General features: G+C 35.4%; 2 protein-coding genes and 1 pseudogene across 2 annotated transcripts; 2 read left to right on the top strand and 1 right to left on the bottom strand.

Annotated features, from left to right (window-relative positions):
- Positions 1-5,899: 5,899 nt before the first annotated feature.
- On the top strand, positions 5,900-6,292 carry LOC123914833. Its single transcript, XM_045966001.1, has one exon. The coding sequence runs from the start codon at positions 5,900-5,902 to the stop codon at positions 6,290-6,292; it is 393 nt and encodes a 130-aa protein (XP_045821957.1).
- A 4,240-nt stretch (positions 6,293-10,532) lies between these two features.
- Positions 10,533-13,804, bottom strand: LOC123913693 (translocon-associated protein subunit alpha-like). The gene is made up of 8 exons (XM_045964511.1): positions 13,640-13,804; positions 12,799-12,960; positions 12,649-12,699; positions 12,306-12,394; positions 11,898-11,975; positions 11,583-11,786; positions 11,008-11,079; positions 10,533-10,869 (listed from the first exon to the last, which is right to left on the bottom strand). Exons 1-8 carry the CDS (start codon positions 13,710-13,712, stop codon positions 10,819-10,821), a joined length of 780 nt encoding a protein of 259 aa, XP_045820467.1. The 5' UTR covers positions 13,713-13,804; the 3' UTR covers positions 10,533-10,818.
- A 938-nt stretch (positions 13,805-14,742) lies between these two features.
- On the top strand, positions 14,743-17,578 carry LOC123914832 (annotated as a pseudogene).
- Positions 17,579-17,997: the final 419 nt, after the last annotated feature.

Below are 17,997 nucleotides of genomic sequence, written 5' to 3'. Positions count from 1 at the left end.
TCACATTCTTCATCACTTTCAATACTTCATCCCCATACTACCAAAAGTGATCCGAAAATCCAATCAGTTTTTCACTCAATTCGTGGCTTGAAATCAAGTTTGGAACGTATGCTAAGGGTTGGAAGGCGATTTGAAGCACAATATTAAGGTAATCTTCCGTTTAATTTCGTTTATTTTAACTGTCATATATGCTAGTTTCGTAGGTTTTCTGACACATAATCGTTCGGTTGATAGAAATCGAAATAATCCTTCGGTGAATACGAATCGAAGTTCCTGGAACTTTTGATTTTGTGTTGGTTTAACTGTGTTTGCTTGCCTTGCCTAACCGAAGTATTCGTTCGATTGATACTAACCGAAATTCCTGGAAGTTTAATTTTTCCCATCATATCTGCACTGTCTTTACTTGTGTTGTCTGTTTTGCTTGCATTGCCTTAGTTATGGATTATAGAATGTGCTACAAATTATATATGTATTAAGTAATATTACATTAGTACTATATGTATTATATGTGGCTAATTATGTGTTTATCCCTCTTATATTATGTAGTTATGGCGGGAAAACGAGAGGTTGTGCTAGGTATCTGTGCCCCGGGAATTGTTGAGGTTCCGCCTGATAAACCTGTTGCATATAAGATTGATACATCGGCTCATTTTTACACTAATATGGCAACCACCGACCGAGATGAGTTGATTAGATGGGCTCGGGCCATTGCCTTAAAGTTAAAGTTTGCAATTGTAATTGGCAAATCCGACAACGGCAGCGATATGAGGAAGCAGTATTTCAGGTTGGATTGCGAGCGGGGAGGCCGATACGTGTCAACAAATAAGAAGCTAAAATTTGATCAAACCGGCACGAGGAAATGCGGCTGTCCATTTCGACTTCGTGCTTATTATCATGCCGATAAAACATGGCATTTGACCATTGTAAACGGCAAACATAACCACGAGTTGGACAAGGTAGTTGAAGGTCATCTCATTGTCGGTCGTCTCAAACCGGAAGAAAGGCAGTGTATGGAGGAAATGTCAAGGAATTTGGTTCCGCTTAAGAATATAATGTCCACATTGAAAGAGAGGGATCCAAACAACAAGACAACGGCAAAGCAACTCTACAATTTAAGTCATCGATTAAAACTTAAAATGAGGGCATCAATGACTGAAATGCAACACCTCTCCAAAAGACTTGACGAGAACGGGTATTATTTCAAACATAGAACGATTGTTGCAGACGGATCCGAACATGTTCAAGACATTTTCTTTGCACATCCTAGATCTATAAGCTTGTTCAATTCTTTTTCTACTGTGCTTTTGATGGATTCGACATACAAAACAAACAAATACAAAATGCTGTTACTTGAGATTGTCGGGTTCACTTCAACTGGGAAGACATTCAATGTTAGATTTGAAGGGAAATCGATATATCAGAAGCAGCGGAATTTAAAAAAAAAATCTGATTTCCTTTCCTTGGATCATTACGAAGAGCAATGAATCAGTGATAGTGTTGTTACCTTACAAGTAATGGAAGAGAAGTTTCGATCACAAGCTGAGCAACCTAGCAAAGCCTCTACTCGTCCACACCGAACGGTTCTCCTCCGGTACCCGATACTAGCCAAGTAATCAGAGGTTAGAGAGAAGAGAGTGCTCTTTTGTTTTTCTCAAAAACCAAAAAGTGTTTCTGACTATGGCACAAGGGTTCTATTTATATAACCTCTTTGTATGCTCTCCAAGTCAAGTGATAGTGGACTTCCTTAAGCCCATTAACCTTTTGCCAACTAATTAGCAATTTTTACTAATTGCACCCTATTCATAAGTCTTACTTATGTTTATCCTTATGACTGTTCATTTGTGTGCGACCCTATAGGATCTTGTCACGTTGGCAATAATATTAAATCCTATTTTAATATTATAAACAGTGAGCGGTATCTAGCAATACATCACTGCTACCCAAGTGACAAGAATGTCAGGTGATCTTACGAAACATTTCCATGATAATATATATGTGTACAATTACTCCTTTGTCCTCATATCTTTATTGGACACAAGACATAGATAGTGTCATCCTTGTATAGTTCAATATTTGTATTTCTTGATCCCGAAGCATACTGAGTAACGAATAAGTCCAATATCTCATATTGACTTAATTCGGCATGGCCATGCAATTTTTCAGTCATGTTCATCAAGAGGCCTAAAGATATATCTCCCGTTATGCAGGAGGGACAAATCTCATCTAAGACACTCATGTCCCTCAGCATGGTTCGTCAAATGCCCATTAACTGACGTTATAATTATCCTGTTACAGATATTTGAACGGCAATAAAACATTTAAGTCCACATCTAGAGATCATAGTGGTTTCAGATCTAAGAGTGATATACACTATTATCACTATGAGAGTATCTTATGACACTTTCATAACATACTATGTAGTACTCTCATGGTGGGTCAATCCAATATAAATATTACTCCTAATATTTATACTTATGTATAGACTTAATATCTCATATTCATGACCCTTGAGATGTGGTCATCAGTCTATACATAATAGTCTCTACGCTTTATTATTATCCCACTTCATATTAAAGCTTGACTACGGATACTTTTAAGAATAGTGTTCTTTAAGTTAATGCAATCTCACGATTAAGTCTCACTTAATGTTTCATCACATGAACTATCTATTCTAGGGACTTTATTAATCTTTACAACAATTATAATAAAGAATGACATACATTATTTAATAATAAATGTCATGATACATAGCATAAGTTTAACATAAATTATTGGCCTCTAGGGCTTACACCAACAGGATTTGCTTGGCTTACCAATGAAAAAGAAGAGAACTTCACTTGGGCTCTAGAGCAATGTGTCAGTCTTTTAAGGAATGAGGACGTTAGACCGAAGGTGATTGTCACTGATAGGGATTTGGCTCTGATGAATGCAGTTGCCGAGGTATTTCCAACATCGGCTGCAATGGTTTGTCGTTTTCATGTAAAAAAGAATGTGAGCTCTAAGATGAAGGAAATTGTGAAAATCAAGAATGGAGAGAATGAGAAGCAGACTGATGTGTGGGATCGAATCACCGATGCTTTTAAGAATGTGTTAGAGTCGCCCACGGAGACAGAATATGCTAACAATGTTATGGAGTTTAGGGAGCTTTGTGCGAGGTGGCCAAAGTTTTTGCGGTATGTTGAAGAGACTGTCCTAGACACTGATAAAGAAAGGGTGTTCAATGCTTGGGTAGACCAACATATGCACATGGGGAATCACACCACGAATAGAGCTGAATCATCTCATGGTGTGTTGAAAGGTTACTTGAAGGATGGTAACGGTGACTTGGTGAAAGGTTGGGAAGCGATAAATAAGATGTTGATAAGTCAGTTCACCGAAGTACAAGGTGAATTCGGTCGGAGTATGTCTGTTGCGGAACACAGATACGACGATGATCCTCTTTACGCATACTTGTTTTATAAAATCTCTAGAAAGGCTATGGATCACATTTATTCCGAAGCAAAAAGGGTCGACGAATGTGGTATGGATAGCAAAAAGTGTGGTTGTGTTATGAGAAGGACCTACGGGTTGCCACTAGATCCACGAGATCCACGAGCAGGGAAAATTCTCGGTGGGAGCATGTTGATGATCATATTGCAGCTACACAGGCATCTCAGTCGAAACCAACAAAGTCAAAGCCGTCGACTTCACAAACAGTGTCTGAGGTGACTAAAGAACTCGTCATCGGTACTTTGACTCTAACTCCTCCTGAAATTCCTTTTATCAACCATATGTCGAAGTTCATGCACCCATTTATCAAAGATATTATTGATGTTGATGGCGACGGTTATTGTGGATACCGTGTGGTAGCTTTGCACCAAAAAGGAACTCAGCAAGATTTTGAGTTGATCAGACTGAACATGGAGAGGGAGCTGAGATTGCATAAGGAATCATGTATGGAGTTATTCGATACTGATGAGCGTTACAAGTATGTCACGGATGCACTTTTCCCACCTCCGAGAAGGAGTAAACATGCTTTTGCACTAAAGGACAAATGGTTTAATTTTCCGGATACGGGTTACGTTGTGGCTACTCATTTTCAAAGGGTCGTTCTTCAACTGACAAATATGGAAAGGTGTGGAGCATCTAGAACTTGTTTTCCATTGCGTGGCAAACCTCCATCAGACACATTAGACTTGGATTCCAAGATTATTTGCATCGGCGCGCTCGCTGACCACTTTGTGTTAGTGCGGTTGAAAGAAGGATGTCTGATACCTCCAACGGCTCATCAGTGGAAAAACTATTGTTCTGAAGAAGTTGCTACATGAGAGCCCATGTTTTTGGATAGAATGCAAAAGTTTGGTGAGCTCTTGACCATTGAAAGAGCAGGCAACGACTTAGCCACGATTGGAAAGGGTAGCAAAGACGATCCGCTCGAATTGTAGTTGATTTTAGTAGTTACATTTTGAATTAGTTAAGCGCATTATTTTTTGAAAGGGTAGATAAGCGCAATATTTTTTGAAAAGGTAGCTAAGCGCATTACTTTTTGATATATATACCATGCCGATTATGCGTTGTAACATATTAACATTGGTTATGTAATTTACTCATGAACTTTGGTTATGAAATGTGGTATTATTGTAAATGAACTTTGGTATTATTGTTATGAAATATGGTTATGAAACTTTGGTTATGAAATGTTGTAACATATTGTAATAACATTGTAATAAGCTTAATATAATTTTGGAAATGAATGGAAAGAAAAAAACAGGTTTTGACCTCGACGATTCTGAGGTGGTTCTGCAAGTGATTCTGCATAACCTGACCTTGTTTACAGCTATTTCGAGCTTTATAAACCGAAATATACCAGTAATTTCGGGCTTTATCAATCGAAGCATGTTTTTCGGTTTCTGCAAATCGAAATAAGTTATCGAAAGAAATACATGTAGGTAGGGGGTATAAAAGACTTGATGGGGGGATTGAAGAAAGGTAGGCATTATATGAAATTGGGGTCATTAATGCAAATGCAAAAATGCATCGACAGATTTTTGTGATCGATATTGCACCGACAATATTTTGTGGTCGATATTGCACCGACTTTTTTTTTATGGCTATTATTGATTTATAGGTATTATAAATACGTATATGGATAGTTAGAAAATAATTGAAATCGTATTTTACAAAATGAGTACTTCAAACCGGTTTGTTAAAAACAATTTAGCGACTTCTTATGCATTTTCAATCAAGTTTCACGGTAACGACGAGTTGTTCTGCGTTGATTTGAAAAACACATTAACAACTCTTCAATCTATCAAAAATACGATTGAAGTCATGTATCGCTTCAAATACGCCAGACAAATCAAAATAGATAAACTAGCGTATTCTGAGTCATACATCGATCTGGCAGCTGACCATGTTGGAGGATATGATGATGCACCACGGAAATACGAGTGGAAAGAGTTGAAAGATGATGAAGATGTGAAAAAAATGTTCGACTGGATAGAAATTGATCCGAAATATCCACGTTTGTATGCTACCTTAGTAATTGCAAAATGATTTTTGTTGTTAAATTTTCGTTTATGTTGTTGATTTTCCATTTATGTTGTTGTTGAATTTTATATTATGTTACGTGATTTTCAGTTAATGAATGTTTGAATTAAAATTGTAAGTTGTAAGTTTTTTAATTAATCAATTTAAGTAAAAAAAAATTTGTTTCCCTTAAGCGCAAAAACACTAACCAAACCCATTTAATCCCCATCTACCACATTTAACCTCACCTAACCCATTTAAACCCTATCTACCACATTTAACTTCACCTACCACATTAACCACCACCTACCACAATAATGTGCAACAATATGATCTATAAATTAATGTACATTACCACTTCATTTTTCAACACTCAACACACAAAAACAAAATGGATGTCTCACTCACACAACGCATGAGATCTACCCTTGCAGCAGTTTACTACAACCACGGAAAAACAATTTTGTTTCGCATTAACGATGATGAAACGTTCGATGGTCTGAAACAACAACTGAACCAACTGAATCGTACCGTCAACAACCAGAACGACAACAGAACAGTTTCAAGTCTCAGGTATCGTAAGTCGTCGATCGGTTCCGACGGACGCATTACCTTCACTGATATGATGCTTGAAAACAACGATGAAATTCAAACTATGTTCTCAATTTTCGAGCAGTATAGCACCAGGGGGCCTATCGAATTAGATGCAACACTGACAAGATCTGTCGAAGCCATCCTTGCTAGCCTTGTTCGTCCGGAAGATCCAAATCATGTTTCCATTTGATGCGTTATAACAATTTCACTCCGATGTAATACTTAATTTCCGTTTATTGTGTTTGATTTGTCTAATTTCGTTTCAATATTAGAGTTTTATCGAAACAATTTTAATAAATTTCAAGTCAAATACATCCGGTCTTCAATCCCCCCCCCCATCAAGTCTTTTATACCCCCTACATACATGTATTTCTTTCGATTTTAACTTATTTCGATTCGCAGAAACCGAAATACATGTTTTGATTGATAAAGCCCGAAATTACTAGGAATTTATATTATTTCGATCCTTAAAAACCGAAGTATTTCAGGCCAAAAAACCAGTCAATGTAGTCACTGACTTGCAGCACCACCTCTACACATTTGAGGTCCAAACCTGTTTATACCACATCAACATTTTAGTATGTTATATATGTCAGAACATCAACATTAACCATCCAATCTAAAAATATTTTAGCGAATAATAAAAACGTAACAACCGGTAACAAATTACGAATTAAACGATACTAAAATACGTAGTGTACTACATCATATTGTCATAATCAAAATTACATCAAAATTATAAACAAACGTCAAAGTTACTAAACAATCACATCAACATTAAAGTTACAAAATTAACAAAGTCTACCCCCGAGTGTTGTAGTGTGTCCCCCTCCCCCGCTTAATTCGCCTATAAGCAAGTATCGGATTAAGCAAATTGAGAATCCGCTGCAAAGTACCATGAATAGGAGTTCCTTCCACCGCCTCACCATCGCGAACTGCCCTTTCGACCTCAACCTTGACACTCCGGCAAACTTGCATTATATTAGGGTCATTTCTTGCTTCCGCCGCCTCTATTAACACCTCTAAATTAGGTGGCCTTGGTGTGATTCAGGAGCTTGTACGGGTCGCATAACTGGATGCGACACTCTATAAAACCATGACATATATCCAGGTTCAGTGTCCCACGGGCTAGTAACAGGCCGACCCCTCATCTCTTCATCAATCATCCTCAATTCCAACTCTTTCGTAAACACACGATCTATCTCACACAAGTTCATTCCCGGCGTTGCAGACATACTCGGGTTTCTTGGAATGCCTTGCACATGTTGAAATTGTCTTAGCACACGTTCCGACAAATGCTTGCTTGCCTTTCAATTTACCACACCTTAACCATCCAGAAAACCAACATGCATTTATCAAAGTTCGCACTTGTCGGTGAGCATCATACGGACAGAACACGCAATTGTAAGTTTGAATATTGTCCAAACTGCTTCTATATCCAGATGAATCTTTAGCTCCCTGCCCAGGAACAACCTTTGCATTTAGTGGCATGTTCTCTGTATAATTAGGAGCATCCACCCACACATTAAGTCTCAGAAAGTGCGCAATTATCCATCCCTGAAAGTATGACGAACAAGATTCATTATAGCCAAACATACTTATGTAATATATGTCTATGTGACAACTTAGACAAAAACAAATAATATATTATATAACGCTCATATATTTTTACCTGAAGAAATGACATGTAACCAGCCATCTAAGTCGTGCTAACCGCAAACCCGTGATCCAAATAATGCTGCAGATGAACAAGAGCAGCAGCACCCTAATTCCATTCATGAACGCATGATAAATCTTGAAAGTACTGCAAATAAACAACATCCGCATAGTAACTGCTCTTGTTGCTGAATATGGTACAACAGACCAAATGTAGCATAAAAGCCCTTACGCTCCTCTCCCTGTAGAGCCTAACAACATGCACCGGCTTATTTTCAGCCATCGCTTTTTCGGCAAGAGTCTGGTTTGTTGTATAAATAGTTTGCAGGAACCATGCTTCAAATGTACCTCGTTGGTTTCGGCGAATGCTATATCAATCTCCTCTCGTTCAACTCCTAGATATGAACTAACCATGTCAGCCCCTTCTCCCCTTGACATCTTCGTATGGTTCAGAAACTTTCCTTGGATTAGAAGATGTAACAGACATTGGACATCGTCCAATGTGATGCCGAGCTCACCTAATGGAAGGTGGAAAGTACTTGTTTCCGGATGCCATCTTTCAACAAATGCCCATATAACCCCATAGTCAAGTACGCTAAAATTGACACGGGTAAGCGGCTCAAATCCCGATGCTTCAATTGGATCCCAAAACCACCTCTCGCTACGAGGCGGTTTGACAATATTTATAACTTTTTTCCCGCTAGCTTGGCAACGCAAAGTCCTCTTTAAAACCTGAAAAATTCCAACAACACAAAACATTGAAAACTTAATTAACATAATCACAGTATTTAAAACAATTAATACATTTAATAAAACAATTAATACACTTAACGGTACCTCGTGATCATCTGGTGCTTCATCCAATATCGGAACCGCCCTATGATTTCTGTATTGTGTTAATAAGGACATATCACTTGGTCCTCCTCTGTAACCCTCATTTGCTGCATCTCGTCGTGGTTGTCGTGGTGGCTGTTGCGGTGTCTGTCGTGGTGGCTGTTGCGGTTCTTCAGGTTCGCCATACTCGACATCCTGATTTAGAAATTGATCCGCGTCAAAATCATCCTCAGCATTTTGTGCTTGGCTTAAACGTGACCGTGTACGCGTACGCGAACCACCCGCCTCAGCATCATGTGTTCCTCGTGCCGGAGTTGGTCCTTGCTGCTTACTACGACCTCGTTTGGCAGGGCGATTTGCAGCAAGCTCTCTACGAGCGGAAGCATTTGCATTGCTTGTCTTTCCATGTCTACCTCTCCCAATATTTTCTTCCATATTTATCCTAACATGGAAAAATATCTTCACAATCAATACAATCTTATAAACTATGATAAATTCAAACTATAATTCAATCAACATTCAATCAACATTTAATCCTAACACCTATGGGAAACATTATTCATATGGAAGCATATTGAATTTTACTTACACATTTTGTCAAACACTTAGTGTACACCATAATACCAACTAATGACATACACAAATTGAACCTAATATCACATGCATTCATGTTACCATCTAACTAAACTAACAACTAACCATTAATTCAACAATTCAAACATAGAATTTTGAGATAGAAAATTACTCAGGGAGGGAAAAAAAACGTAGAAAAGAGTGCATGTGATAAGAAAAACATGGAATGAGAAAAGAGTGCATGTAAATGTATGGAACTTACTTGATTAAGAATGGTTTGAGGTAGGATGTTGAAGTTTTCCACAAAATCGCACACAAGAGGATGAAGGAGTAGTGTTGGATGTGTTTAGGAGAAAAAACGTATCTGAAATCAGAAGTTAAGCTTCTGTTTCTATATCAGTTAACTTCGGTTAACAAAGCTCGGAGAAAAAAGCGAACGATTTCTATTAACCGAATTTTTTTAAAGTTTGATTCATATAACCCGAAACACCGTGCAGGGGCAAAAACGTAAGTAAGGGGGGTATAAAAGAAACGTGGGGGGCCTAAAGAGAAAATATCTTTCTTCTTTGATGAACATTCATTTGTAAAAAATGTCTCTTGTTTTTGAATTAAAAATGAACTTGTTTTATGCGGTTTGGTTTTATCATCAAAATAGTGAAGAAAGAGATGTCATAAACAAATATTGGAGAATTGAAGAAATGAGACATAGGATTTAGAATGAAGAGACAGTGCATAAATGTTGCTCTTTGTTGGATAATTTTTTTTAAAGCTAATGTGACGGGAATGGATTGTCTGCAGTGACATCACCATCCAGTAAAATCACAACCATCCATAAAAATAAAAAGAGAAAAAAGTTGAAGAGAGAGATGACTTTTGATGGTTTGGATTAACACTTGAGAGAATCCAGTGGAAAAATCCACTGGACTGAAGAGGATCCTTTCCCCTTTATCAATGGAAGGAGTAAAAGTTGCAATGTCGATTGATTAACACCATAAGACTTATTAGTATTAATCATGACCATTAACTAATATTAAAATTAAGGGTTTAGGTTTGGAATAACTCAAAAGAGTTACTGTTATTGATCCCTCCTCATTATATAGATATCAAGACTCCAGACTGATTAGCTATCTACGATAATCTTCTTGTTCAATTAAACTAGATTTTGTTTTTTATGATATTATTATGTGAGCTCCTACTCTCCATCTGGTGTCCTTGTAGTTACTTTCCTTTTGGAATTTGACCCCTTTGGTTTATCAGCCTCGAATCAACAACTTCCATTAATTAGGGTCGGTCGCAATAAATATAAAACCAGAGAATGACAAAACTCTTCGCCGCTAGCAACTGATATTCCAAACTGACTCACGATAAACAGAAACAAAACAATGTAGATAGTAAAATGAACATTAGCTAACAAAAATTGTGCCACTTCTCAGAAGTTCTATCCTTCCTAACTTAGATTCCTGTTAGTTTTTTCTTAGAAAAAGCTCAACCTCATTGGAAGGGGGAAAAAGTAAAAATTCTTTAAAGCTACAACAGAAAAGACAGGTCATCGATGATACAGCCAGAATTCATTGCGCTCTCTCAAACTATTAAACACAGTGTTACATCTCTAGTCATGTATGGCTGAAGAACTTGAGAACAATTATTATTTATCTACTTCTTCTTCTTTGATTTGCTGGAAAGAGACTGAGTGTATGCAGTTCCCTGTGCGCGACAAAATACAAGGCAAAGAAAGAGATTTCATTTCAGATGCTAGTTTATGTTACAGGTTTAAATATTGAAAAATGGACAACATGGTATCAAACAAGTAAAGAAGTAGTATACAGCAGCATAAGAACAGACCTGTAACCATTCGTCTGTTGAAGCATCTGTAGACCTAGTTCCAACTTCAACTTTTGGAGCCCTCTTTGTTTTCTGACCAAATATTCATGAGCAAACACGAGAATATAAAAAAGATGAAGGAAATATTAAAGCCAAAGGTTTTCTTTAAAATTAAAAATCTGGTCAATTATATTATAAATGTGTAAGATTGGATCAGTAACTGTATTTTTTATTTTTTTTTTGGTAAGCATCAGTAACTGTATGTCGTAGTAGTTACTTCAAACATGTGAAGTAAGCACAAAGCTGGATCAATAACCAGGACCAAATTAAAGGTGAGAAGTTTAGGGCCTTTTGGTATCGGAAAACGTTTGCTATTTTCATCATGTTTCCAAATGTTTGTACTGAAAATATTGAAAACTATTATTATATTTTTTTTTTACAGAAACTACTGTACAACTATTGTTTTCATTGTTTCCTATACAAATATTTGAAAATATGAAACAAACCATTATGACCTGTGAGTAAAATTAGCAAACTCTAAATGTGAAGATGGTTCAATAATAGCGCATTATCTAGAAAAATATAGACATTAGTACCTTAGATAGGTTTTGAACTTGACCATGAATCCATAGCCCTAGGAGGACAAGGAGGGCAATTCCAAGAGTAACAAGAAAAACAGATTCGATGCTAAGAAAACCAACAGATTCAACAACTTCAACAGTGCCGTTAAAGAAGGTGCTTTGGTATGGATGCTCGTCTATTTCGTATATAATAGTACCAACAAGATCAAAACTACCAGGCTGCATTCATAAATATCATTACACGTTATGAGATCATGAGTATAGAAGTGCTCTCTTATGTTTTCATTCATTCAAAAACTAAAAGTAGTTGCCTTCAAAGTAACGGCATACCTGCAAGAACTTGCTGACTGCAAATATATATGGGAAAGTAGCTTGTGCTGAGGCTGGTACAGAACCATTGTTGAAAACCTGCAATTGAAAAAAGCTTGCAGTTATATTATTTGTGTAATGTCATTTACTGAATCAGGATAGGTGGTACTGACACAACATCACACAACCTAGTCTTTGAAGGAAACAGTAAATACTTCAAATTCTAAACTTTACTACCAAAACTCTTTTCAGAAGGATTTGAAATTCCCGTTTTGTATAAATAGCTTTCATCAATTTTGACAATAAACAAGATTGATTACAAGGTAACAAGCATAAATATAATCATTTAAAATAACATGAGCAGAATAATCATTTTTTACACTAATAAATAACCAAGTGTAACTAGGGTGTTTAGTAACCAATTAATACCTGAGCGGTAAGATTTTGAACAAGCAGCCGATGATCGACAGGAAGGTGAATACTAGCCTTGATTGCAACCACGTTCAAGCTGGATTCCCCTGTTTTCAGTCCACAAAATTAAAAAAAAAAATCAGCTGGACTACAAATGAAAGAGCCTCTGTTTTTTACTCTTGGCTTCCACACACCTCAAACACCAGTACAAAAATAATTTAATAGAATCACAAAAAGAACGTAACACAAAGAAAGGCGTGAAATATGAATACTAGACAATGACAGATTGACAACAAAAAATTAAAGAAACTTGAAAGCTTGAAAATACAATGCTGGATACTATCCAATCTGATTGACTTACCATCATTTTTTACACCAACGAGCAGTTCTGTCTCTTCTCCAGCTTTTACCACTGCATCATATTCATATGAACAAACAAAATCAAATCATTATCAAATATAGAAAACAAAATTAAAACTACATTTTGTGAACTAGACAACACAATCCTTACGTTTTGCAATATTTTTTGGAAATACACTTATTGTATCAATTCCCGGAGCAGAAGAAAAGGTCCCAGTCCCATCAAAGTCTTGGACATCATCACCAACAATGCCAATGTCGCTTGCGTCTTCAGTAGTAGTACCTTCATCTGAGTCTGATTGGCACCTAGCAACTAGCAAATAGAAAGAACCATGTTAACTAATCATCATGCACATAACCATAAAAACAAGCTTATACCAAGTTAATTGCAAGATCCAATAGGGCAAATAAAATAATACATAAACCAAATGCTGAATCAAGTCACCATCCAAAAAATACAGATTTAACATGGACGTATGTATCTTCAACATGAAATTTAGATTAAATTAAATTAAACAGAACCAGATTCAATGAATCCCTTCAAACAACTCTATCTCAGTATTTACAACCACTGTGAAGTAGTAAATTCCATTTGAAATCTAAATTAAAAAATTCATCATTCAATCTATTCAAATTCAATGAATCCTTTCACAAATGGTACCCAATAATAAAACCCCACCTCAAAAAAAAAAATAAAATAAATTCAAGTGCCATGAAACTAGATTAAACAATGCCCAACATTAAAAATGCACTCTATATGACTTCAAACTAGTAATGAAAGCATTATATAGTCTCAACAAAAAATCAAAAACCCCCAAATAAAATAAAAAAATCAATTTTTAATAAAATATAATGATTAATCAGATCAAAGCTAAAAATACATGCGAAATTAAAACAATCGGGTGACCAGAAAAGTAATCGTAACATGCAAATAATGAAACATAAGGATCATAGAGAAAACGGATCTAGATCTAGAATGTGGAGAAGCAAACCTTGAATGAAAGGTGAAGCGATGAGGAAAAAAGCGAGAGAGAAAATGAAGAAGGTGTTGAAGGAGGAGGCCATGGTGGGGTGTGTGTGTGTGTGAAGTGCAACAATTTCCAAATGAATTTTCAACGCTGAAATAATGGGGTTGTTGTTGTTGCTCGTGTTAGAAAAGGAATTCATAGAAACGATGTCGTTTTAGTACGTAGTATTGTGTAATGTGGTATTTAAAATCTGGTTTGTCAATTTTTCATTGGACGTTTTTACGTGGTGCCTTGTCACTCATTAATCCTACGCATAAAATCAATCAAATAAATTATAAATTATTGCATGTTAGGTTTATTTTTAAATCTTTTATATTATAAGCTTGTATACACAAGCAAATCCTAAACCCTAATTTGTTTTCCATATTTTCCCTCCATTTTATCTTGTAATTTTTATTAAAAAATAATACAATTTTGTCTTGACTAGGATTCAAACCCGCAACCCTTCAGTGCAAGGCCTTTCCAACCACTATGGCAAGTATACCAATTGTGATTAAAATTATGTGCAATAATTGATAAGCACCATCAATTTTAAAAGTATATCATATCAAAATTATTGTTGACTATATTATTCATCACGAAATATTTTTATGTCTTTCCTGATCAATAATTTTTTTTCTACCGGATCATAAATTTAGAGAATAATTATCATGTGAGATTTGGAAAGTTATTATCACGTGTAATTTGGAAAGTTATATATATATATATATACTATAACACCTTCAACAATATTGAAATCTATTAAAAAAAAAAGCATCTTTCACATTTCAATGTCTTATGTTAACAACTTCACCACAATTCGACTTAATTTACTTAGAGGTGTGTATAAATTTTCATTCTGTTTTGTGATTTATTATCTTTATTCCTGAAATCGATATTATTTTAAAACTTTATCTGATCGGGAGAAGTTGGTTAATGAATTGCAAATTAGATATCGGACCTACTGCGTTGAGTTTTGCGTAACCGAAGTTAGTATAGTTCCAAAAATTTTAATAGATTGTTTTTTACACCAAAATTCTCAATTATTTATATTTAATTTTATTTTATATGTTATTTCTATTAAAATTATGATATCAAGTATTGATATTAGGATTTTCACACACGACACAATTTTGCATTTAGTGACAAGTCACAATGATCGTGTTACAGCAAATTTCTATACATCTGGTAATGGAAGCGACAAGTCACAATGTTTTGATGAAATAAAGATGTATTATAATTGTAGATATTTGTCGGCATGTGAAGCTGTTTGGAGGATATTTTCTTTTGATATATACTATAGAGAGCCTATGGTTGAGCGACTTAATTATCATCTTGAAGATGAGCACGCTGTTTTATTTGAAGATAGCGAGCGTATTGAAGACGTTCTAAACAAACCAAAGAGTTGCACATCAAAATTTTTGGCATGGATGGATGCAAACAAGAAATTTCCGAAGGCAAAAAATTTAACATATAGTCAATTCCCAACTAAGTTTGTGTGGAAAGAAAATTTGCATCAGTGGGCTCCAAGACAAAGAGATTTTTCAATTGGAAGAGTTCACTTTGCACCACCTGGTGCGGGTGAAAGGGTTTTATTTGAGGACGTTATTAAACTACGTCAAAGGTCCTACTTCTTTTGATGAATTAAAAACACTGGATAATTTCAAATATGATAGTTTCAAGGAAGTCTGTTTTGCAAGGGGTTTGCTGGATGATAATAAGGAGTATATAGAGCCAATAAAAGAGACAGGCCACGGGGGTTTAGAGACTTTTTGAAGGATAGTTTGCAACATTATTGGTGTCAGATCAGCTGACCAGACCAGAAATAGTTTGGACAAGTACTTCACATCTTTTGATTGATGATATTTTGCAAAAACAGAGACGCTTGCTTGGTGCTCCAGGTATAAAATATTTTCACCTATTTCTATAAAATCATACTTATTAGTTGTTTATTTTTTTACTTGTGTAACCTTGCTTATATCACTTTTTAAATTATTTATTATGCAGTTTATTAAATTGTTGTTTTTTAAAACTGGAAAAAGAATTTTGTCAAAAAAAAAAAAAGGAAAAAGAATTGATATTTTTTATAAATACCCTTTATTTTTACGTTAATGTATCCAAACATAAATTAATTTTTGTTTAACTCATTTTTAACCAAAATCAAATCTATCAAACTCAATTCTGCTAAATCAATTTTTTTTTTGCAATACAACCAAACACAACCATAGTCATGTCACTAATCACATTCATTATTTTGATTTTAACATTGCAGATTTAATATTAACCGATGATCAATTGATACAATATGCACTAGCGGATATTGAGATGATGTTACGGAGTTGTGGGAAGAGTTTAAAAGATTATCCTCCAATGCCTAAAGTAGACACATCATTAGTTCATGATATACAAAATAATTTAATACATGACGAATTGAATTATAACAGACAATCATTAGCTGAGGAACATGTTAGATTGATGTCAACTATGACTTCAAAGCAACGTAAAGTATATGACACAATCATGACAAGAGTTAACGAAAATAAACCTTGTGCGTTTTTTCTTTATGGTTATGGTGGTACAGGGAAGACATTTATCTGGAGGGTCATGTCAGCCGCATTACACTCAAAAGGTGAGATAGTTTTAACAGTTGCCTCAAGTGGGATCGCTGCATTGCTTATACCTAGCGGTAGAACAGCACATTCAAGGTTTTGTATTCCTCTAAATGTTGACGAGTTTTCAACATGTACCATAGTTCCTAAAAGCCCTTTGACGCTATTAATACAAAAAGCAAAGCTCATTATATGGGATGAAGCACCAATGATGCACAAACACTGTTTCGAAGCTGTTGATCGAACTTTAGAAGATATTCTCAAGTCTGTTGATGAAAAAAATAAACACATTCCCTTCAGTGGAAAAGTTGTTGTTTTTGTCGTAGATTTTAGACAAATTCTACCAGTAATACCCAAAGGTACAAGGCCAGAAGTTGTTCATACTACTATTAATTCTTCGGTTCTTTGGAATTTTTGTGAAGTTTTAACATTGAGTAAAAACACGAGGCTTCTTGGTGGTGCTTCGAGTGCAGACGTTGAACAAAGAAGATTGTTTTCTGAATGAGTTTTGGGTGTTGGCGATGGAGAAATTAGAGATGACAACGACGATGATTTAGAACTTGACATTCCATCAGATTTATTGATTCCAAATTCAGGTGATCCTCTTGCTTCTATTGTTGAAAGCACTTATCCCCAACTTTTACAAAACATGAACGATATAACGTATTTCCAAAATAGAGCTATACTAGCTCCTGAAAATTCAATAGTCGACACAATAAATGATTATATGTTGGATTTAATTCCTGGTGAAGAAAAAACATATTTGAGTTATGATACTCCACTCACACAAAATGTAGACGGTCAAACAGTGGATGATGTTCATACTCCCGAATTTTTGAACACGATTTCTACGTCGGGACTTCCAAATCACAAGTTGAGACTTAAAGTTGGAGTTCCAGTTATGCTATTAAGGAATTTGAATCAAAAATTAGGATTATGCAATGGAACAAGACTTATTATTACGATATTGAGAAAACGTGCTCTGGAAGGAAAAATTATTTCAGGAAGTAATATTGATGATCAGGTTTTCATACCTAGATTTTCTCTGACACCATCTGACCTGAGAATTCCTTTTAAATTTCAACGGAGACAATTTCCTATAATGATTTCTTTTGCGATGACTATTAATAAGAGTCAGAGACAATCTTTAAAGCATGTTGTGATATATCTTTCGTCCCCAGTGTTTTTACATGGTCAGTTGTATGTTGCAATTTCAAGAGTTACTTCTGGAAAAGGATTAAAAATATTAATAATCGATGACGACGGTGAAGACACGACTAAGACTTCGCATGTGGTCTATAAGGAAGTCTTCCGTAATATAACATAATTTTCTTTGTATGAATATTTTTCCAAAATTATCGTTGAACTATCGTTTAATGTTACTCAACTTTTTTCAGATACCTTACATTATTGGAATTATCATATCTTATTTAATCATTATATATCCTACAGATAATCAGACCCGTGCACCGCACGAGTCGATGTTCTAGTTGAGTCAAAAAAGTTAATTTTTTTTGGATAATTGAGTAAAAAAGGTTTCTTAATTCTTATATAGGACGCGCACTCTGTCAATGTAAATTAATTTTATATTAGCAGCTAATAAGAATTATTCAACCTTTCATGTCATGTTGTGTTAATTATTTGAGACTTTATTAGAGTTAAATGGGGGTGACATGGTGGAAAATATTGTTCTGATTCATTGACAGTATACAATTATTTTACATTGTCGGTGCA

The sequence above is a fragment of the Trifolium pratense genome, linkage group LG3, assembly GCF_020283565.1.
Source record: "Trifolium pratense cultivar HEN17-A07 linkage group LG3, ARS_RC_1.1, whole genome shotgun sequence".
Taxonomy (NCBI): domain Eukaryota; kingdom Viridiplantae; phylum Streptophyta; class Magnoliopsida; order Fabales; family Fabaceae; genus Trifolium; species Trifolium pratense.
The sequence above is the reverse complement of the archived record's forward strand: the minus strand, read 5'-3'. Positions and strand labels throughout refer to the sequence as shown.

Coding starts and splice junctions, on each gene's coding strand:
- LOC123914833 (XM_045966001.1), top strand. CDS start 5,900: ATGGATGTCTCACTCACACAACGCATGAGATCTACCCTTGCAGCAGTT.
- LOC123913693 (XM_045964511.1), bottom strand. CDS start 13,712: ATGGCCTCCTCCTTCAACACCTTCTTCATTTTCTCTCTCGCTTTTTTC. Junction 12,700..12,798: donor TCCAAAAAATATTGCAAAAC/GTAAGGATTGTG, acceptor AATATGATGCAG/TGGTAAAAGCTGGAGAAGAG. Junction 11,080..11,582: donor AAGTTCAAAACCTATCTAAG/GTACTAATGTCT, acceptor ATATTTGGTCAG/AAAACAAAGAGGGCTCCAAA.